This window comes from Nicotiana tabacum, chromosome 16, assembly GCF_000715075.1.
Source record: "Nicotiana tabacum cultivar K326 chromosome 16, ASM71507v2, whole genome shotgun sequence".
Classification (NCBI taxonomy): Eukaryota; Viridiplantae; Streptophyta; class Magnoliopsida; order Solanales; family Solanaceae; genus Nicotiana; species Nicotiana tabacum.
Genome location: NC_134095.1, coordinates 164,072,136 through 164,094,789, shown reverse-complemented (window position 1 = coordinate 164,094,789; position 22,654 = coordinate 164,072,136). Strand labels below are relative to the sequence as shown.

General features: G+C 37.5%; 1 protein-coding gene and 2 non-coding genes across 3 annotated transcripts; 2 read left to right on the top strand and 1 right to left on the bottom strand.

Annotated features, from left to right (window-relative positions):
- The first annotated feature begins 228 nt into the window (after positions 1-228).
- Positions 229-335, top strand: LOC142171324 (small nucleolar RNA R71). Its single transcript, XR_012700896.1, has one exon. It is a non-coding gene; the product is annotated as a small nucleolar RNA R71 (small nucleolar RNA).
- Positions 336-5,678: 5,343 nt separating this feature from the next.
- Positions 5,679-10,543, top strand: LOC107810629 (receptor-like cytosolic serine/threonine-protein kinase RBK1). Its single transcript, XM_016635423.2, has 8 exons — positions 5,679-6,009; positions 6,737-7,234; positions 8,025-8,282; positions 8,452-8,606; positions 8,714-8,793; positions 8,872-9,007; positions 9,106-9,255; positions 10,020-10,543. Exons 1-8 carry the CDS (start codon positions 6,003-6,005, stop codon positions 10,164-10,166), a joined length of 1,431 nt encoding a protein of 476 aa, XP_016490909.1. The 5' UTR covers positions 5,679-6,002; the 3' UTR covers positions 10,167-10,543.
- A 1,915-nt stretch (positions 10,544-12,458) lies between these two features.
- TRNAA-CGC (transfer RNA alanine (anticodon CGC)) lies at positions 12,459-12,531 on the bottom strand. The gene has a single exon. It is a non-coding gene; the product is annotated as a tRNA-Ala (tRNA).
- Positions 12,532-22,654: the final 10,123 nt, after the last annotated feature.

Below are 22,654 nucleotides of genomic sequence, written 5' to 3'. Positions count from 1 at the left end.
TTTTGGGCAGGTTTCCTTCATGTGTATTATTCTTGTAATTCAGCAGATGTTATTCAGATTTATATCTTAGACGCATGCTTAGGGGTGTTTGAAAGGTAGGACTCGGGCACCCGTCGTGGCCCATCGGTTTGGGTCGTGACAAATGCTCCACCTGCTAAAGCATCAACATTGGCCTTCAAGCTATTTTCCAATCCCATGTAAAACCTCTGCCTCAACATCTGCTCCGAATTGCCATGATGAGGATACTTAACTAGCAGACCCTTGAACCTCTCCCATGTTTCTTGTAATGTCTCTGTTGGTTTCTGTCTGAAGCTCAATATCTCATCAATTTGTTGAGCAGTCTTATTGGGTGGGTAAAATTTGTTCATAAATTGCTTGACTAATTCCTCCCAAGTAGTAATGGAGTTTATTAGGAGTGAATTAAGCCAAGTCTGAGTCGCTCCCGTCAATGAGAATGGAAACAAAAATAGCCTTATTGCTTCTGGTGTCATATTATGTTTCTTTGCGTGACACATATCAACAGGAAATTCTTCAGATGTTGCTGAGGAACTTCAACGTATGACTCTGAGAACAGACCCTTTTCTGCAACAAATGTAGCATGTTATTTGTGATTTGAAATGATTCCGCTTGTATCTAAGGGACTGCAATTGTGGTTGCCAGAATGTCGGCGGTGGGTTGTGCCTAGTCATACAATGTTGCTTCTGGCACAAGAGGCACCACACCCTGATTGTTCATGTTATTTGCATTGTTTCTGTTATTTGGATTTTCTACTCTGTCATCCATGTCTGGTTCGATTTGTTCTGTTAAGTTCTGTTGTTGTTTGCCTTTCTTGTTTGCACGATTCAGTGCCTTGAAAACTTTCTTAGGATCTGATAATGCTTCGAATAATTCACCAGTTCTTGATGAGTTTCTAGGCATGCACCTGTAACACCCAAGACTACAAACGTTAGAATTTCAATGTACTTGGTTTAAATTGAAGAAAATTGACTACGCTAAGAATTTTAGCACTTCCTTTAGCTACAATTAATAACACCGTTAATTCCCCTAAAACGACACCAAAATTTGATCACGCCCAACTATGCCTTATAAAAAGGACAAAAGCGGTCACTGCAAATATATTCCGGTTAACAAGTCCAGAGTCGAATCTCACAGGGAATTAACCTATCAATCACAACTATTGAACTCACACAAATTCACATATTCAATCTTCAGAAATATTTAAGTAATAGATTGGATGTTTACTAACTAAATATTACGTAGTGAAAATGCAATAATTAAGAACTAACTATGAACGGATTGTAGACAAGAATTGGAATGATATAAGGTTCTGATTTCCCCTATTGTCGGAATCCTTTCCGCTACGTTTCCTATAAATTTGCCTAAGTCTTCTCTATCGATCATGAGCACTCTAACTGTCGTAACTCTCTTCCGAGTAATTACAATAATATGTTAGACCTATTCTCTAGAATTACGCTAGCTAGCTTTAAGTACAGCTCACTTGGATCGCACTAAGGTTTCGTTATCCCTAATCCCACCTTTAAACCCTTCGTATTGATACCTCATATACGTTAGGAGTGATGTTGTTCAACAACTACCTAAATATGTACTCTCTCCCGATTAATACAAACTAAATAGGAACAGTTAATTGAGGGCCCTTCAATCAACAACAATAAGCATATAGTTGAACAAATAGAGAATACTATAGCAATTCTATATTAATGTAACAAGAAATTCATCATCCAATAGGTTCCATCAAAACCCTAGATTAGGAGTTTAGCTATTCATACTCATAGTAACAATATCCAAAGTAATTTGCATAATTAAATTACAGAGTAAAGATAAAGGGATGTATAGATCGAAGATTCTAACTCCCAAGTAGTGTTCCACGAGCTATTCTTACATCCGGTTGCAAAAGTCCTCAAAGTGGCGTTTTTGGGCCTATTTATATGTTTAGGACTAGACCTAAACGTGTTGGTCAAATCCTAGTCAAGCCGAGAAACAATTTAAGTCTTCAAAACTCGGACTGGACCTGGCCCCAGGCCTGGCGTTGCCAACCTAACGCCAGCCTCAGCCTGGCTTTTGGCTGGCCTCGCCAGGCTAAAGCCTGGTTGAGCCTGGCCTCGCCAGGCTAAAGTCTGGTTGAGCTGGCTTTTGCATGGCCTCTCCTTTTGACAGTTCTCGAGTGCACTTTCAACATTTAAGTTTCCTTTTGCTCTACTTTCATCTTCAATTCACATATATATAAAATAGACTCCATTACGTGCAAATAAAGTATAATTTATCATTAAAGCATGTAAAAATGCAAGGCACATAATGTGCTAAACCATGAATTATAGCCATACATCAAACCCCTCATAAATTTTGGCTTTAGGCCACAAAATTCGTTGGGCTGCCCTTGGTGATACACAACTAAATATTCATTAAAAAGATCATAGGAATTCTTATTTTTCAGTTTTGCACCCGTTGTTTGGTACTCTTTTTGAAGTCATGATTAATTTGGATTTGCGCCATGTAAGGACCATTAAAGGGGATTCTCCTGCTACCAGGATTTTTTCCATCTTCGGAATTAGAATCCCAGACTTCTAATTAAGGTCGAGGATCCTATTTATTTCATAGCAACATTTGTGGTATAAAAATTCTTTTATCAATATAACCATGTCCAAAATTTTCTCTTTAAATTTTCTTTTGTTAGTAGGAGGACCTTACACGTGTGTGTTATCATTAAATAGTAATGAAAATGATTGTTTACTAAGAAGAAAAGCAAGAAAAAGAAAAGCTGAAGAGAGAGTTATAGAAATGAAGTCGTCTTTGCTATGAAATGTTTTACTTTTTAAATAGAATATTCAATTTGAATGTTAATTAATAGAACTCCGAAACAAATACTAGACACCAACTGAAAAAACAGAAGCATATTTGTTGGGATTGTTGGGGGGAGGGGCGGAGGGGGGGAGATTGAAAACTCAGAGAATAAATTTTACAGGCTTTAATGATCATTCCTCATGCACTCTAATAGCCAGTTTAGCCAAACTTCTAAAATCTACTTATTTTGAGAAGTATTTTTTTCAAAAGTGCTTTTTAAAAAAGTACTTTTGATGAGAATCGATTTGTGTTTGACTAATTAATTTGAAAAACACTTTTGGGCAGTAATTATTATTTGGCCAAACTTTTGAAAACTGCTTCTAAGTGTATTTTTCTCAAAAATGCTTCTGAGAAAAGTGCTTTTGGAAAGAAGCTACATTTTTCTACTTCTCTAAAACTACTTCCACTTCTCCTCAATAGCACCTTTTTTCTTCTAAAAACTTGGCCAAACACCTCAATTTTTGACCGAAAGCACTTTTGACCCAAAAAAATAAGCTTGGCCAAATAGGCTAAAAGCCATGATTAAGTAGACATGAAGCACTTGGACAAGCTACCTAGTCATATTCAAATTAAAACTAATATTATTTTATGTCTATATTATTTGAATTTTGAATTTTTCTATACCTTTAAAAAAGTTAATAATTTTAATTGTAAAAGTACCTATCTAAACTAATTTTAATCTGCCTTAACCATTAATCATAAATTTACATTCCATTGATTGATGGTTGGTATAGTAAGAGGTAGATTTGAGAAAATTTAATAAATAACTTCTTATTATTCTAAAGTGTATTAAGAGATAATTCTATTTGGAGAAAGGTCTCTAGAATTATTCCAAAAAATAAACTTTACCTATGTCTCATTTGATATCTAACAATTCATACGATATTAAGTTCAACTTAGGTGTTAATTACCAATTGTGTATGCACACAAGCACATCACATTGATCTTGACTATATCATCATGTTAACTAATGACTAATATTAAAACTTTTTCAAATTAAATCCACATTTCATCAATAGAATCATTCCAACTTTGACTCTTGCAATTTGGAAACTTTGATTTATAACCCCCACCACCACCACCAAACCCAACCCCACAAGTGGTAAATTTTTTGTTGTTATCTGGTATCATGGTTCACTCGGAGCTTTGGCAACAACCATAGGAGGTGTGACGTACATGCACTCATTTCAAAGGGTGCAACACTTCTTAGTTTGGGCCTCATATTTATTCTAGTGCTTGCCGTCCGATTAATTTGGATTCATGGCAGAAAGTTCTGTAAAACACTTCCTACAAAAGTCAATTTTATACCCAGGGTTCGAATTCAAATTTTTTGCTTAAGAATAAATACTTACCATTTCATCACAATTTTTGATAGTTTAAAGTAGCATTTGAATATATTGCTAATTAGTAATTCATTTAATTATATTGAAGTTGTACAACTAATAGATTCACCGAATAACTATTCTTTCATATAGGATTGGCCAGTCGATTTAGGTAATCTATTTAAATTTGATTAATAATCCGACCAGATTAATTATTGCACGTTTATATCATGTTATTACGAAAGGAGATTGTATTGTGGTTAAATTTACGTTTATGCTTAATTCATGAAAACACATGTCTCAAATTATTTGTCGTGATTTCTAAAAATAATTGTCTTAAATTATTTGTCATTTTAAACATTCAAGCCAAAATTAATTATTTTTTCCCATTTTACCCTTAATAATAATTGTTTTTGAAGATGAAAATAGCACATAAATAGAGTAAATATTCAATAAAGAAAGATTATTTCTTAAGACATAAATAAGAGTAAAATAGTCCAAACCCCTTCTAATTAATATTTTCTCAAGGGCCATATTTGAAACGGAAGGAGTACTCATCCCGTCTCATATTAACTGTCGTGTTTCTCTTTTATAGCTCCTTAAGAAAATATTAAATAGGAAAGATTTTTGACTATTTTACCCTTATTTATGTCTTAAGATATAATTTCTCTGCATTTATTACTTATTCATAATTAAGGCTTTTATAGTTTTCAAGAACAATTATTTTTAGAAACCACAACAAATAATATTAGACAGAGAAAGTACTCCTTCCGTCTCGTATTAACAGTCGTGGTTATTAAAAATAGTTATCTCAAAGTATTTATCATTTTAGAATTTCAAGACAAAATTGATTATTTTGTTCTTTTTTTATCCTTAGTAATAATTGTTCTTGAAGATGGAGATAACACATAAATAGAATAAATATTTAATAAAAAGAGATTATATCTTAAAACATAAATAAGGGTAGAATAGTCCAATCCTTTTCCTAATTAATACTCCTTCAGGTCCACAATAAGTGACCAATTTGCTTTTGGCACGCCCATTAAGAAAATACTAAATTTTATACAAAAATACTTAGTATGACTAAACTATCCTTAATTAAATATTTAATGTGAGGAATAAGAATTTTTTTTAGGGATATGTACATAAGGGTAATTTTGTAAAAATAAATTAATTTTTTTCTTAATTATATAAATGGACACTTATTTTGAACCGAAATAAAAAAGTAAATTGATCACTTATTATAGACCGGAGATAGTATTTCTTAAGGGACATGTAAAAAGATACATAATACGAGATAGAGGGAGTAATATATACACTCTTTTCTCCGACAATGTCCTAATGATAGTTGCACCAAAAATCAAGAATGTCATAATCCAAAGGCTGGTATGTCATCAGCCACAACTATTTATTGAATCGCACTTTAATTAATTACAATATTAATTCACCTAAAGTTATTAATTTGCTTATATAAATGTACTCAAAAACAATTTTTTCAATTACCCCAAAAGCCGTTTTTTTCTCTCCACTTCTACAGCTTCACCTCCATTTTTTTTCAAAGAAGAATAACAACCTCTCAAAGCTAAATCATTTTTGCTCAAAACTCTTCCATTTTTTCTTTCTTTCTCTCTTCTTCCTTTCTTCTTCTTCTTCCTGTTTTCTGCAGGGAAGAAGAGAGTTTGATTGGAATTTAATTTGCTCAAATGTAAATATATTCAGAGCTTATTTCTATGAATTTTTTGTTATCTCCTTTCCTGCATATTATTTCAGGAAGCTTCTATTGATTCATTTGAGCATTTGATACAAATTCCAAATATCCCAATGGAAGGTTATTCTTAGCTTTTTCTTTGCACTTATTATTATCATTTATTTTTCTTAATATGTGTTAGTTTTGGTGTAAAGCTTGTATATTCTTTGTAAAATACAAGATTGTGTATGCTACATTTTTTTCTTATTGTGTATATATGAATGTTAGAATGGGAGTCTTGGCGTAACTAGTAAAGTTGTTATCAAAGTTGTTGTCATGTCATTCACGGGTTCAAGCCGTGGAAACAATCTCTTGCAGAAATTTAGGGTAAGACTGCATACAATAGACCCTTGTGGTCCGGGAGAGATTAGTGCACCGGACTGTCCTGTATATATGAATGTTCTTGTTTATTAATGATTTAAATAGAACCATCATAACAACACCGCCTTAATCTCAAATTTCCTTCATATTATTATATTTTCAAAAATTATTGCTAGTTGTCAATCTAACGCAACCAATGGAAAGTTATACTATGCAAATAAAAAAAACATAGTTTGGTGCACAAAGCATTGCACGCTCACGCAAGATACAGGGACAGACCGCACTCCGGGGGTGATGTAGGCAGCCTACCCTGATAGTGGCTGATTCCGCGGCTCGAACCGGTGACCTGTAGATCATACAGAAACAACTTGACGGTTGCTCTAGAGAAGTACATGTTATCGAATCTCGAATTTCTGTCTCTGCCACTGACTTATGACTGACACACCTTTTTGCCAATAAATTATTATTTTACCTATGAATTTTGTAGGTAGAAAAGTTGCTGTTTGTGACCAAGAAAATGGAGAAAAAGAAGGTAACAAAAAAGATGAGAAAAAGGCGGAAGATAACAACATCAACAACAACAATAATAGAGACTATAATCAGTACTCATCATCATTATCACCAAGAGGAGTATTAGAAATTCCTACATTGAATTCATCAGATTCAGACAATAGCAGCATTAGCAGCAGTGATGATAGGAGCAGCAGTTTTGCATCATCATCTTCAGGGGAATTAATTCAAGGTGTTTATTGGAAAAATCTATTTGATAATATAAAGAGAAGGTCAATGAGAAGATTGTCAAGTATACCATTATTAGGAGGATATGAGATGATATTACCAAAGAATATAAGGAGAATTTTGTCCAAAAATAAAAGTGCTGAAGAAGAGTCTAGTGATTGTGATGATGATTCTGTTATTCCAAAGCCTTCTTGGAGGAAGTTTAGCTATAGAGATCTTGCTGAGGCTACTGATAATTTTAATCAAGGTAATATTCCATAGTTAATTAATTTTCCTAGTTTAAATTCTATGCATCGAAGGGGAGCCTTGGCGCAACTGGTAAAGTTGCTGCCAACCAGGAGGTCACGGGTTCGAGCCGTGGAAACAGCCTCTTGCATAAATGTAGGGTAAGTCTGCGTATAATAGACCCTTGTGGTTCGGCCCTTCTCCGGACCCCACGCTTAGCGGGAGCTTAGTACACCAGGCTGCCCTTTTTAAGGTCGAATCATTGTCCATCAGGCCAACTATAGCAGATCAGAGTGTTCAATGTGGAACTTTTTTGTGAGTTGGCTATGAGTTATTGATGGACCAACTTATTAAATTTTCCTTAATGTCTATGGTCCTTTATGTTTCATTTTGTCCCCTCAAAAAGTGAAGTTGCCAAGTTGATGTTGTTGTCTCATTAAGTGATAACACATGCCTGCATCTTCTTGTCATTGTCATTGATCCCACAACTTTACACCAATTATGTTACGTTCTCGTTGAAGGGGAGCCTTGGCGTAACTGGTAAAGTTGTTGTCATGTGACCAGGAGATCAAGTTCGAGCCGTGGAAACAGCTTCTTGCAAAAATGCAGGGTAAGACTGAGTACAATAGACCCTTGTGGTCCGGCCCTTCCTGGACCCCGCGCATAGCGGGAGCTTAGTGCACCGGGCTGCCTTATGTTGCTTTCTTGCAAATTTTAAGTAGTACTAATTAGATACCATTATCTGTATTACCTGATAATAAACTGAATTTGCGCGTCATTTACCCTTTGTTATACTAAATTGCGCCTTTCAGACAACTTGATTGGGAAAGGTGGACATGCAGAAGTGTACAAAGGATGTTTGCCTGATGGTCAAATTGTCGCGGTGAAGAAGATAACAAAGCAAGAGAAGAATGATGAGGACAAAGTTGATGATTTCTTATCTGAGCTTGGAATCATTGCTCACATTAACCATCCTAATGCTGCTAAATTAATCGGTTATGGCGCTGATGGCGGTTTATACCTTGTTCTTCAGTTCTTACCCCATGGAAGCATCAGTACTTTATTACACGGTGCTGTAACCCCTCTTAACTTGGCTAGTTATGTTTGTTTAATCTTGATTTCTTGGCCTAATGATTGATAATATCGACGCTTAATATTGAACGAAATGTCTAGAGTGATGAGATGAACATAGAAATATTATGTTATTTTGACTGATAAACGAAAAACTCAGCATTTCAGTTTCAGAAGAAAGACTTGAATGGGAAATAAGATATAAAGTTGCGGTTGGTGTAGCTGAAGGTTTGCATTATCTTCATTGCGATTGCCAAAAGCGCATAATCCATAGAGATATTACAGCCTCAAACATTTTACTAACTGAAGATTATGAACCTCAGGTTTCAATCTTTTTTCCGCTTTAGAAACCTCAATCGGAAAAGAAAGGAGGATTTCGTCCGAATTTCTCAAGTTCTCGAATTTGTTATTTTTATTTGTGTTGGTGCAGATTTCTGATTTTGGACTAGCGAAATGGCTACCAGAAAAATGGGTACATCATGTTGTTTCTCCTATTGAAGGCACCTTTGGGTATGTAAAAATTAACGAATTTGCTATCATTGTTGCTTTGTTATGATCTGATCTGATGTATGGCAAATTGGTTATCAGATATATGGCTCCAGAGTATTTTATGCATGGAATTGTTAACGAAAAGACCGATGTATTTGCCTTTGGAGTGTTATTATTGGAGCTTATTACTGGTCATCGTGCAGTTGATTCGTATAGAAAGAGCCTTGTGATGTGGGTATGATCCTCTTAAACTGACATATTCTTTAGAAAAACTTGTCATATTCATCGGAAAATCTTTACTAATTATTGTATACCTGTTGCAATTATGCATAGGCAAAACCATTATTGGAAAACAACAGCATCAAGGAAATAGCAGATCCTCGTTTAGGCGATGCCTATGATGTTGTTGAGATGAAACGCGCCATGTTTACAGCTTTAACATGCCTTCATAACTTGCCTGATATGCGTCCATACATGAAAAAGGTAACGCTGCATCTTTACATGCTGTCGCCTTTTCAAGTTGAAAATAACCTTCAAATTCCCCCAGCATTTGTGTTTTGATTTTTGAGTGTTGTTGATCCTTGCCAGAATTTGCAAGTTTTAAGTATATAAACTCACACTTTTAAGTAAGATTGATCGTATGAAGGATCCGATTACCTACAAAATCTTGGTCATAACAACAAGAATATTAAACAACACCTATATGTAAACGGCTTGAAGGGGAGCTTTGGTGTAGCTGGTAAAGTTGCTGCCATGTGACAAGGAGGTCATAGGTTCGAGCTGTGGAAACAGCTGGAATTTGCAAGTTTTAAGTTTATAAACTCAAACTTATAAGTAAAACATTGATCGTGTGAAGGATCTGGTTACCTACAAAATCTTGCTCATAGAGTTAGAACAACAAGGATATTAAACAACACCTATATGTAAAGTGTAAACGGCTTGAAGGAGAGCCTTGGCGTAACTGGTAACGGTTCGAGCCGTGGAAACAACCTCTTGCAGAAATGCAGGGTAAGGCTGCGAACAATAGAACCTTGCGATCCGGCCCTTCCCCGGATCCCACACATAGCGGGAGCTTAATGCACCAGGCTGCCATTTTATCTGTAAACGGTTTAACATATATCCAAAGCAACTTACAAGATCCTTTTATAGTAAGAGTTGACACTCAATGTTTGTATATACAAAGATAGACTAATCCACAAACTAAAACTGAGGTCCAACGAATGGTTGCATATTCTTTGAATCTGCAGGTTGTTCAGCTACTGAAAGGCGAGAACGCGCCAGTAGAATTGAAGCAAAAGTCAATGGGAGGGAGAGCATTGATGTTTTCAGAAGATTATACCAGCACAAATTATCTCCAGGATCTCAATCGCCATATGGAACTCGTTATGGAATAATCTTTTTCCACTTTCTGTCATATGCTATCGATCCTTTCTCTGCTTCTGTTGCGACTTATTCTAGTTGTTATCCATTTTGATATATAAGCGCGTAAATGGGAGCGCGATTTAAGCCAGTTGTTGCCAGGTCTAGTGCAGAGAATCAGTATCCAAAACTTTGAGTTTCTCTTTGCCAAAAATGAAGGGATTGTACTTCATTAAGTACAGTATATCATATGTAAAAGAAAAGAGTTCATTTTTTGTGTTTCTTTCTTATTGTTATTGGATTTTGTTGCAATCATCATACTGATGATTCATTTTGTAGCTGATCATGTTTTTGTATATTAAATAGTAGAATTGATAAGGTGGTTTGTAGATATTATATCAAGGTGTATGTATATATATATATATACACAGCATTTTCTGTGTTTCTTTAAACAATTTGCAGCAAAAACGCATCTTCTAAAAATTCCTAATCAGTCTCATCTCACATTATCAAGAATCAAAGTTTGTTTAAATTAAGAAAAGGTCTTTTCTCTTGATGGTCAATTTGAGTAATTAGCCTATTTTGTTAAACTAAAACTTGGAGGTTCTAAAAAAATGGAGCTGAACATGTTCTTACCTTCATAATCTTGAATCACATGAAATATAATTTCAACATGGGTTGTGGTGGGATGGGCAGGATCTCTTCAATCTTTAACTAGAGGTTTCAGGTTCGAGTCCTAGGTATGGAGAAATTCTTATTAGAAAGCGCTTTCCCCTAAAATGGGCCTTACACGGTGCGAATACAGATATAGTCGGGCTCCATACGGATACAGGGGCGGAGCTAGAAGTCAATATGCGGGTTTGGAGAAAATCTTTTTAGAGAGCGGTTTCCCCTATTTTTAGCCTTACACGGCGCGAATCCGGATATAATCGGGATCCATACAAATACAGGGGCGGGGCTAGAAGCCCATATGCAAGTCCGGCCGAACCCAATAACTTTTGCTCAAACACTACATCTGTGTCAAAAAGTTTTAAATATATACAAATATTAAATTTAGAACTCAGTTATTAGCACTTGAATTCGTCGTTTTAAAATTTAGAACTCATAATCTTGAATCACATAAAATAAACATGGGTTGTGGTGGGATGGGTAGGATCTCTTCAATCTTTAACCAGAGGTTTCAGGTTCGAGTCCTAGGTATGGAGAAATTCTTATTAAAAAGCGCTTTCCCTTAAAATGGGCCTTACACGGTGCGAATACAGATCTAGTCGGGCTCCATACGGATACAGGGGCGGAGCTAGAAGTCAATATGCGGGTTTGGAGAAAATCTTTTTAGAGAGCGGTTTCCCCTATTTTTAGCCTTACACGGCGCGAATCCGGATATAATCGGGATCCATACAAATACAGGGGCGGGGCTAGAAGCCCATATGCAAGTCCGGCCGAACCCAATAACTTTTGCTCAAACACTACATCTGTGTCAAAAAGTTTTAAATATATACAAATATTAAATTTAGAACTCAGTTATTAGCACTTGAATTCGTCGTTTTAAAATTTAGAACTCATAATCTTGAATCACATAAAATAAACATGGGTTGTGGTGGGATGGGTAGGATCTCTTCAATCTTTAACCAGAGGTTTCAGGTTCGAGTCCTAGGTATGGAGAAATTCTTATTAAAAAGCGCTTTCCCTTAAAATGGGCCTTACACGGTGCGAATACAGATATAGTCGGGCTCCATACGGATACAGGGGCGGAGCTAGAAGTCAATATGCGGGTTTGGAGAAAATCTTTTTAGAGAGCGGTTTCCCCTATTTTTAGCCTTACACGGCGCGAATCCGGATATAATCGGGATCCATACAAATACAGGGGCGGAGTTAGAAGGCCATATGCAAGTCCGGCCGAACCCAATAACTTTTGCTCAAACATTGTATTTGTGTCAAAAAGATTTAAATAGATATAAATATTAAATTTAGAACTCAGTTATTAGCACTTGAATTCGTCGTTTTAAAATTTAGAACTCATAAAGTTGAAATCCTAACTCCGCTTCTATGCAAATACCGGACACCGGATAGGAAACCAATAAATAAAATTACATAAAGTATTTCAACCCCATATTGTCCATTTTAGCAATCAAGAAAAAATAAGTTGCAGGTGACACACTATAATTTCTTTTTAGTATGATGTTAATATTATTCTTTTCTATCCCTTTCTTAAAATATATTTTGCAGAGACTAAACATATGGACGTAAAAAATATTTCTAATAGCAGTTCGCGGTGTGCCAGTGAATGCTCGTTAATAGATTAAAGTGAATAATAATTTAACTAAAAATGGAGGTGCGGGGAATCGAAGCCCGCGCCTCTCGCATGCGAAGCGAGCGCTCTACCATATGAGCTACACCCCCAACTATGCTCTAGCCAAATAGATTACGATATTAAAAACAATTAATGGCTTAATCGGCTTGTCTAAGTCTCTATACTATACTTTGTAGCTTTTCTTAAATAGCACGTACTTTTTTGGTCCAATAAATATTACCAACATTCACCATTTGATTATTCTTGAATTCTTTTTTAAAAGAGACACAAAATTAATTTTTTTTTATGGTTTCACATCCGGTGTCAGATACCTCCGCATTGGAGCTCGACTATATCCGAATTCGCGCTGCATAGGGCTTCATTCGGGGGGAAGCAGTTTCATCCATTGCACCACATCCTTTGGTGGAGAGACATAAAATTAAATGCTAACTCATGCTTGCGCCAAAAGTTATTTTTGCAAGTTCAAATCGAAACAAAACAAAACATAACAAAAATTCGAAAGAAAACACATATGAGACCATCAGGTTTTGATCTTTGAATTAGGAATATATGTGACGAATACTTTGCGATTTGAGTCAAGATGATTGATTTTCTTAAAGTGTAGAAAGAATTTTAAAGACACCTAACTAAAGCTTTTAATGTCTCAATTCTTGAAAGGTTAAATGCACTTTCTTATTATTCATGACCAAGCACAAAATTCATGTTTTTTTCAAACCAAAAAGACATGCAAAATGGAAATTTTAAAATTTAATAAACCAAATTCATATTACACCAGAGTAAACTAAAAAACCTGGAAACTAACACTTTAATAAGAAAATAATCACTACAACAAAACTGATATTTAGCTACGAAATTATTAGCTACGACATAAAATGCGTCACTAATAGTTTACTTTTCGTGACAAAAATTACATTTCGTCTTTAAATACATAAGCCACATACTTTTAGTGACGAAACACAATATTTTGTAGCAAAGTTTTGTCCACTAAAAATTGAGTTGGCGCCAATTATTAAATAATATTAACCACGAATTTAAAATTATCAATGACACATTATTTTGTCACTAATGATGTACCCAATTAATGACGAAGCATTATTTGTCTTAAAAGTAATTAAATTTTGGATACAAAAAAGTTTCGTCACAAAAAATATGTTATTACAATAGTGACGAATTAGAATTTGTAGCTAAACAACGTAAACTTTAGCCACAAAATCTTATATTTATTTGTGACCTTAATTTTTATCGCTGATACTGCAAATAATTAGTGACAATTATTTAATTGTCGCTATTGAACATACAATTTAGTCACAAAAATTTTTTGTCACAAAATACCATTTTTAATTTGCTACGACTTTTGTAGTTGAATTGTGAGATTATTGGCTACGAATTATTTTTTTTAATAAAAACTAAAAGATCACACTTCGTAGATAACTGTAATTCTAAAATTTTGTTCGTGTAACATACATGTGAGCACGTGATTTTTTCCCTACAAGAACTACTCCCCAAAAAATCAAAATAAAATAGTTTTGCGTTGCTTGTGATTTATTTGTACTTGTCTGTGCATATTCATTTTTTTACTTTAATTAAGAAAAATACAAAAAAATATATGTGTTGCATTTGCATTTACAATTTAGGATTAATTAAGTAACTTGTTTTACGAAAATGAAAATTCATAAAAAATAGTTTACTTTGCATTTTTTAGCATTTAATGTTGAATTGTGTGATTTTATTGTTAATTGGCATTTAATTATATGTGATAAATGTTATTAGAAGATAATTAGTATTTTTAACAAGTTAACTTGGTTTATAATTTTAGAAAATAATTTAGGAAGAAAATAAAAGGAAACGGAAAAGAAAAGAGGAAGGAAATAAATCTGGGCCAATTTAATTAAATTCCCAAGCCCAAGCCCCCAACCCACCAAAAATGAACCAGCCCAAATCACCCCTATCTGGCCCAATCGACCAAGCCAACCAAACGACGTCGTATGGTCACGTTCAATCTGAACCGTCGATCTCCTAAGATCGAATGGTCCAGTCCACCCCCACCATCGAAGAAACGACGTCGTCTCAAGCCTGTCGATCCAGGCCGTTCATTTCATTTGATCCAACGGCCGCAAATCTCACCCATGCCCCGACCCATTCCCATCCAAAGACCGATCCGGTCTCGAGGTAAATGAAGCGACGTCGTTTCCATTAATGAATGGATCCAAGCCGTTTATCTCATCAGATCGAGCGGCCTGGATTCATTCCGCTCCTTCATATATATAGTTCAAACCATACCCCGCCTCCCCAAACCAAACCCCCCTCGCCCCATCGTCTCTCTCAGACCCCTCAGAGACGACCCCTCGAAACCCTAGCCGCCCTCATACCCCTTCGCTTGAAAGCCGGCAGCAACGATGCCGGTGACCACGAAATTCACACCCCTGAACCTTCTAACCACCTTCAACACAAATCTCTACCCCTTTAACCTCGAATCATCCCGATTTGTTTTGAATCTTCAATCAAAGATTCGAGCAAAACCCTAAACCTACCCAACCAGTTCCAAGTTCACACCCCAGCTCCACCTGACCTCCCTCGTTCCCAAACTACCCCTACTTTGGCTCGAATCTTGCTAGAACTGGTCAAATTTTTAAATCTATTGAAGAACTCTAGACAGCCAAAACCTGGAACCTGTCCGAATAAAGGGGAAATTTGAGGTCTTAACCGACTTTAGCCGAGTGTTCTCAGTCAAGAACACTCAATTAAGGTCCGTTTTGGCTTCAAAATTTCAAGACGAAGTGTCAATGAGAACAGAGTTCATTTGGGCTTCTGATTTTGAGGTATTTCTCCTCTTTTCCTTTTTCTTTTTGATTGTTGTTTGTTGTTTGCCTAATTAGGTTTCATTGCTATGTTTGTCAATTAATCCTCATCCTCTTTCGGACATTTTTTTGGTCCAGTTTTCTCATCTTGGTCGATTGGCATATGTTGAATCAATTAAATGGTCTCGTCGATTGACCCATTCATGTATGTAGTTCAGTTGTTCTCCTCAAGTTATTGGTTGTTGTTTTATCTTCCGACCTTTGTGTTTTCAGCCTCAGGGCTCATAGCTAGTATACTTGTTGTTCCAGCATTTTGTTCGAGGTTAATTTAGAGTTATATTTGTTCCCAATATAGATAGCTTACTCTCATGCATCTATATGAATCAATTTCTTGACCTTAATAGTCCAGTCTGATTATTTTCCTGAATCATTGAATCCCCATCTTGGTTGAAATGTTGTTGGATTTGATTTGAGTTCAATTGATGATTAAGTTTAATGATTCAAATCTACTTGTTTTTTTCTGCTAAGCTTGTTCTGATATGAATCTAACCTTTGTTGAATTGTCCTAATGTTGTTGATTGGGAGTTAGTTTCATGTATCTAATTAGTCAATTGATAGGCTTAAATTGGCTATAGCTGAGGTTTCATACAGGTTTAAAGTGATTGGGGTAGGATAGTAATCACATGGGTTTAAGGGGATAATTTGGGACTTAAAAGTTTAAAAGTGGTTTGTTTAAGTGTTCTGTCCAGTAAGTGCTAAGGTAACATTAAACTAATGCATTTGTTTAGTGTTAATGGGGAACAAAACATAATGGTATGGGAAGGCTTAAAAGGGATTGATTAAAATATGTTGCTCATACCTGTTTGAACATTAAATAAGGAAAAGACAAGGGATAATGAGCAAAAACATACTCTAGTGGATTGCTAAAGGTATCATGGGCAGAATTAGTTTCTGAAATCTGCCTAGTGTTCTTACAGGCTGGCAAGGTCAGTGTTTGGGTATAAGTGGAGAGACTTAGGACAGAGTTGGGGGCAGACCTTAGAGGAGAAGAGCAATCTGAAAAGAGAGAGTAAAAGATAAAGGAAGAGAAACAGACAAGAAATATATATTATCGTTCCATTGAGGAAGTTTTCTGATTCTAGTTCATCTAGGATTTAAATAGCTTAAGTTTTCTTAGTATTGTTGAGTAACTGAAGCTTGAAAGGTACAAGAATATGATTTCAAGTTGAATCTGGTTTGTTCGTCTGAGTTGATTGGTTATCTGCTTGGGTTTATCGATTGTTGGGGTTGATTCTTGGATTCTCTGGTGTCATTTGTTTTCTGAAAATTCTCCTATTGTCGTTGTTAAACCCTGCTGGATTGGCCATTTGCTGTTGTTGTTGCTGTTTGACTAACCCCCTCATTTTTCTTGGTTTATACTTCAACTTCCAGGTACACGGCTGTAACCTTGCCAATTTGTAAGCTGTAAACATGAAGCATGAATATACATGAAGATTTGAAGCTTAAGTTTGATTTAGCTTTTCTACTGATTTGTACATTAAGATACTTCACTCACTAATATCATATAAATGTCTGCTGAATGTGTAACTGGACTGATGCGAACTATTGGACTATTTTTTAGCTGAAAACTGTTAAACGAATTAGATTCATGCTTGAAGTTTAGCTGAAAACTTTATTTAGTTTTCTGGTTTATGTATTAGAATGTTTGACTTCTTAACGTTATTAAAACCTTTGCTTGAAGTTGTACTAGTTGGATCGAAATTGTTCACGATGTTGCAATTCTCTTTTAAAATAATAGTAACAAAAGCGGTAAAAATTTAAAATTCGCACATAGGTTCAACATGTATAAAATCAGATAAATAAGTCGAATATGACAGTCGAGTGACCGTGCTAGAACCACGGAACCTGGGAATGTCTAACACCTTCTCCCAGGTTAGCAGAATTCCTTATCCAGATTTATGGTGCGCGGACTGTAATACGGAGTCATTCTTTTCCTCGATTCGGGATTCAATCGGTGACTTGGGACACCATAAATCTCCCAAGTGGCGACTCTGAATATTTAAATAAAAATCCCATTTCGATTTTCCTTTAATTGGAAAAACTCTCTTACTCCCTCTACGCCCCTGCGGGCGCAGGTGAAAAAGGAGGTGTGACAGCTCTGACAACTCTGTTGGGGAAACGAACCCAGAACTTCTGGTTCGGGGTTCGAGAATTCGAGCTTGGAATAATTGTTATAATTGGCTTTGTCTATTATCTGATTTTTACATGTTTGGGCCTAATGTGCTAAATGCTGCTTTTACCGCTTTGATATTATCTGAACTGTATATAAACTACTACGAAACCCTTATCTTCTCACCTTCGGAGATGTGCTCGCTGGTCGAGACTCCCTATTCTATTAGTGGCATACCTTGAAATAAGAAAGAGGCTCGGACAAGTTACTAAGCCGGATGGCCTTTTGGTTCCCGGTACGTAGGCCCCTCCTCGACTCGAGTTGTCCGCTCGGGTACACAGTCTAGAACAAATACCCAGGTTATGAACCTAGAATAACTCAGCTTCATGTCGGATCCCTAGTAGGAACGTTTGTTTGCATCACGTGCATTTGACTTTGGAGGCTCAACACAGGGGTTGGGTCTGTCTAGGACAGGTGTACCGAAAATGAAAAAGACCATCCTGATGCATCGTACTTGCTACTTGTGCATTTATTTGCTTCGGACTTGCATGCTGACCGATTTTTGAATATTTTGAGGAAAGAGAAATAGCAGTATGAGGGTTAAAGAGAGTTAATCGCCTGTTTTGAAAAAAACCAATGTCCAAATAGTGTCGAAACTCTGCCGAATTTTTGAGAAAATAAAAAAAAAAGGAAAAAGACAAAAATATAGTTTTATTTGCCAATGAAAAGAGTTTGGTTTTCAAAAGAAGTTTGTTTTATCGGCCCGAACTACGCCAGTTTGATTCCTACAGGGTGTGAGATACGTAGGCAACCCCATCGGGTCCAACTTCACTTTTTGCGAAATTAGCCAAAAGAACAAAAAATTTATTTGAAATAATTAGGGTGACGCCATTTTTGCTAGAAATAGCCGAATGTCCCTAAAAGGGCGCCGGAAGGCTATTTTTGCAAGAACAGCCGCCTGTGGTCATTTTTTAGGGTTTCACCGGTTAGCCGACACAGCCTTAAAATCTTCGACCTCGAGGTGCTGAAAGGTCGTATTGGCAAAACCGGGTTTTACTTTAAATGAAAAAAAAAAAGAAAAAGAAAAGTGTCCATGTTATCTTTGAGTCAATCGAATCGCGACTTTTGCTTAACCACCCTAATAAATGTGCAGAATGAGCACAAGTCAGAATTTGCGCATAACAATTGTGAACAAGATCCCTTTGGAGTTGCACATGTGGTGGGATGACTTGGGCGAATCAGGGCACGACACAGTCAATCTATACCTGGGAGGCCTCACTGGGTTGCTGAAAATTAATCCTAGGGGGGATATCATAAAGGCCTTGGCCGCATTCTGGGACCCGGCTCACAACGTATTTCACTTCTCGGATTTTGAACTTGCCCCAAAATTGGAAGAAATAGCCGGATACATCAGGAGTCCCAAAGTTCCTCTGAGACACCAGTACACCTATGTCGTCGTCCTCAATTTATGAGTTATGGGTCGACGGAGAAAACGTGCATAGAGGAATTTCCTACGAGGGTTGATGAAATCAGCTTACCAGAAGGGGTCATAGAGTGGACAGCGCGCCTCCGTTCTGTCACTGCGGGCCAAATAGAATGGACATTTAGATGGTTGCCTGTGGATGAAATTATATATATGCCAGCCACTGGACCCCATTTTCTTTTGATGGGGCTCAGGAGTATCCAGCCCTATGCCCCTTATCGAGTTTTGAGGCAGTTGTGGAGATGCCAAATAGTTCCGAAAGATGAAGATCTCATTGGCCAAGTAGTCGAGATCGGGCCCAATGGACAATTTCATGAAGCAGCAGTCCGACAAATTTGGAGCGAGTGTCAATACTTAACAACAAATACATGTGTACATGATCGGTCCAAGGGTGAAGTTTCGCTGGGATACCTTGCTTGGTTTAGGAGAGAAATCGAGTTTGGGAGACCGACCAAAAGACCCCATCTCCAGGAGTTCGTCAAGGCGTCGCAAGAACAGTGGGATTGGTTGGCTAAAGAAGAGAGTTACAGGGCAGAAATAGGCAAGCTGAAGCAACAAATTAGAGACCTGGAATTTGAAAATAGTCTGCAAGTTGACGCCGATCAAGGAGAAAAGAACAAATTGGCCCAAGAAAATGAGGCGCTGAAAGCCCAAATCCGACAAATAAGGATAGATGCTGACAACCAACAAAGGGGTTGATTGGATGAGCGGTTAATAAAAGGGTTGAAAAAAGAAATCAGTGAGTGCCGGAATGATTTGAAGAAATCTGAGGGTACCATAGCACAACTCTAGGCACAATGGGCAAGAAGAACAAAAGAGCGCACACAGTACTTACAGCAGGCGAGGAAAGATTATGAAAAGATCATTGCCGGTCTAAAAAGGAAGGTGACCACCCAAGAGAGCAAGGAGGATAAACAAGCCAAGGCTTTTGAAACCGAAAGTAAACACTGCTATAATCTAATAGCCTTGATGGAAGATGAAATACAACAGTTACAGAAACAACATCTGCATGATTCTCGGGTTTTGAAGGTTAGAGGGGATCAAATAGAACGCCTACTCCTAGAGAAATACCGAACTAGGGACAAGATTTTGACTATTGCTCATGCTATTACCAGGAAATGCCGGGTGTGTGAAAACATGACCCGCACTACTTTCTTCTCGGCGGTGATGATATTTGTGAAGCAAATCATGTATGAATTGGAACAGCTGGAAAGGGGCCTTACACCTAAGCCCGCGGCGAGGCTGAATGACGCCCCGCGGGCACCCAAATTTAAAACTTTAATGTGTTCATAGTTCGAATCTGCATTTTCTTGTTCCTTAGAGTCTGTTGTCTGTTAGAGTCTGTTTTTTCTTTCGCATCAGAGTTTGTCAGAAGTTATTGAGTTCGTACTTGGTTTGGTTTCGAGTCTGTTATTTTCCTTTCCAAAAGCGTCTGGTTTGTAATAGAATGTTTATTAATGAAAAATCAAAAATGTCCAAAAATTGTCTCTCTGCTTTTCGCACTTATAGGACAGAACTACGCACGGTCTGATTCATGCGGGGACATGATACGTAGGAAATCTCTATAGGATTCGACCACCACTAAAAAAGAAAAAGGGGAAAATGAAAAATAAATAAAGAAGGATAGAATAAATGAAGCTTAACAGAAGGGGCACAATTATGAGAGGCCTGAATGACACACGCAACCGAAGCAAATGCATGATAGAAAATGGTTAATTGCCTAGGTGCATTGCATTCCAACGTGTAATTGCATATGTGTTAAACTCTAAAAACTAACAAGTTTGTTATTTTCCAGAGAATTCAAGAAGTTAGTTTATTTATGATACTGGCACATTATCATTACCAAACCAGATCAAAGGGACCAATACCGGAAATCATGTATAGCCCAGATGTCGACACTAGTGTTGAGGTAGAGGAGTTGGACGTCTATAAAATGAAAGAGGAGATGCTCAAGCTTAAGCAACAGATGGCTGAAATGTAGCAAGCCTGGTCCAAAGGGCAATCACCGCCAACTTACCTTGCTAACCCTGCTTTTACCCCACCATTAGCTCAGTCTCAGGATCATCCCGCCACCGATCTAGGTTTTCCCATTTATCAACACTACCATGGCACTACTTCTCATACGCCACAAGCTCCACCACCAAAATCAATTTCATACCCTCTTCTGCTAATCACCCCTGTCTTTGTGGCATCTCCACCAACTGCACTCTATAAATCCCCGAGTGAACCTATGTTCCAAGCATAGGACAACCAGTATTATCCCCCGGAGCTTACCTTCAAAGCACCTGAAGCCTATCCACATGATCCACATTCTGATCTACCGGGGAAAGCAGAAAAACCGGCCAGAAATCCTGAAGAGGAAGAGATGTTCAGAAAAATGAAAAGCATAGACAATCCTTCAGGGATATGAGAGGGTTAGGAGGTCATGTGAGTGTAGCATACAAAGACCTGTGTTTTTTTTCCAAATGTACAACTACCGGCAGGGTTCAAAATGCCCAAATTCGACTTGTACAACGGACACGGCGATCCGGTGTCTCATCTGAGAGGTTTTTGTAGCAAGATGAGGGGAGCAGGCGGAAGAGATGAATTACTGATGGCGTATTTCAGCCAAAGTCTAAGTGGATCGGTGTTAGAATGGTACACCAGACAAGATCATAGCAGGTGTTACACATGGGAAGATTTGGCCCAATCATTCGCTTGTCACTTTCAATATAATCTTGAGATCATTCCGGACCGACTGTCCCTGACCAAACTGGAAAAGAAGCACAATGAAAGCTTTAGAGAATATAGTTTCCGGTGGAGGGAGCAAGCAGCAAGGGTATATCCCCCAATGAAAGAGAGCGAGATGGTTGATTAGTTTTTGCAGGCTTTGGAGCCGACCTACTTTGGTCATTTGGTGTCCGCAATTGGCAAATCTTTTAATGAGGTTGTAAAAATGGGAGGCATGGTCGAGGAGGGGCATAAGTCCAACAAAATCATGAGCTATTCAGCGATCAGGGCAACCACCCAGGCCATCCAAAGCGGCACTAGGGGTGTACTTGGGAAGAAGAAGAAAGAAGATGTCACGATTGTTGAGTCCGGAGCCTGGTTCGGATCTAGAGGCCTGTCACCCTACTATAGCCAACCACGACCCTACCACCAAAATTACCCCCATACTCCATATAGCCCTCCACAACATTACTACCCACCGCCAGATCCCTATTTTTCCATCCATCATGCACAAACCTATACCCAAACTCCGGCACACGCGCAATGGCGTACGCCGGATCCACAAAATCCATACTCAGCTCCACAAAATACATATCCACCCCCAAGGGCCTACAGAAATCCCCCTAGGACAGGTTTCTGACCAAACCAAGCCCTCAAGAATGAGAGGTCATATAAGCAAAAGACTTTCACTCCACTGGGGGAATCATATACCAGTCTTTTCCACAGGTTGAGGCAGTCAGGCATGTTGAATCCAATTCAGCCTAAAATGCCAAATCCTCCCCCTAGAAATCTTGACCACTCAGTGAGTTGTGAGTACTGTTCAGGGGCCCCTGGGCATGATACAGAGAAGTGTTGGAAACTAAAAACAGTTGTGCAAGAGCTTATTGATACTCATCGGATCGAGGTTCAAGCCCCAGAAGCACCAAATATCAATCAGAATCCACTGCCAGCTCACCATGAGACACACATGATTGAGTTGATACACAAAGAGGGGGAGCCCAGGAGGCCCTCACAGACGGTAATGATGATTCGTTCCAGCGAAACCAACTCAA

Coding starts and splice junctions, on each gene's coding strand:
- LOC107810629 (XM_016635423.2), top strand. Junction 7,235..8,024: donor TACTGATAATTTTAATCAAG/GTAATATTCCAT, acceptor TGCGCCTTTCAG/ACAACTTGATTGGGAAAGGT. Junction 8,283..8,451: donor CATCAGTACTTTATTACACG/GTGCTGTAACCC, acceptor TCAGCATTTCAG/TTTCAGAAGAAAGACTTGAA.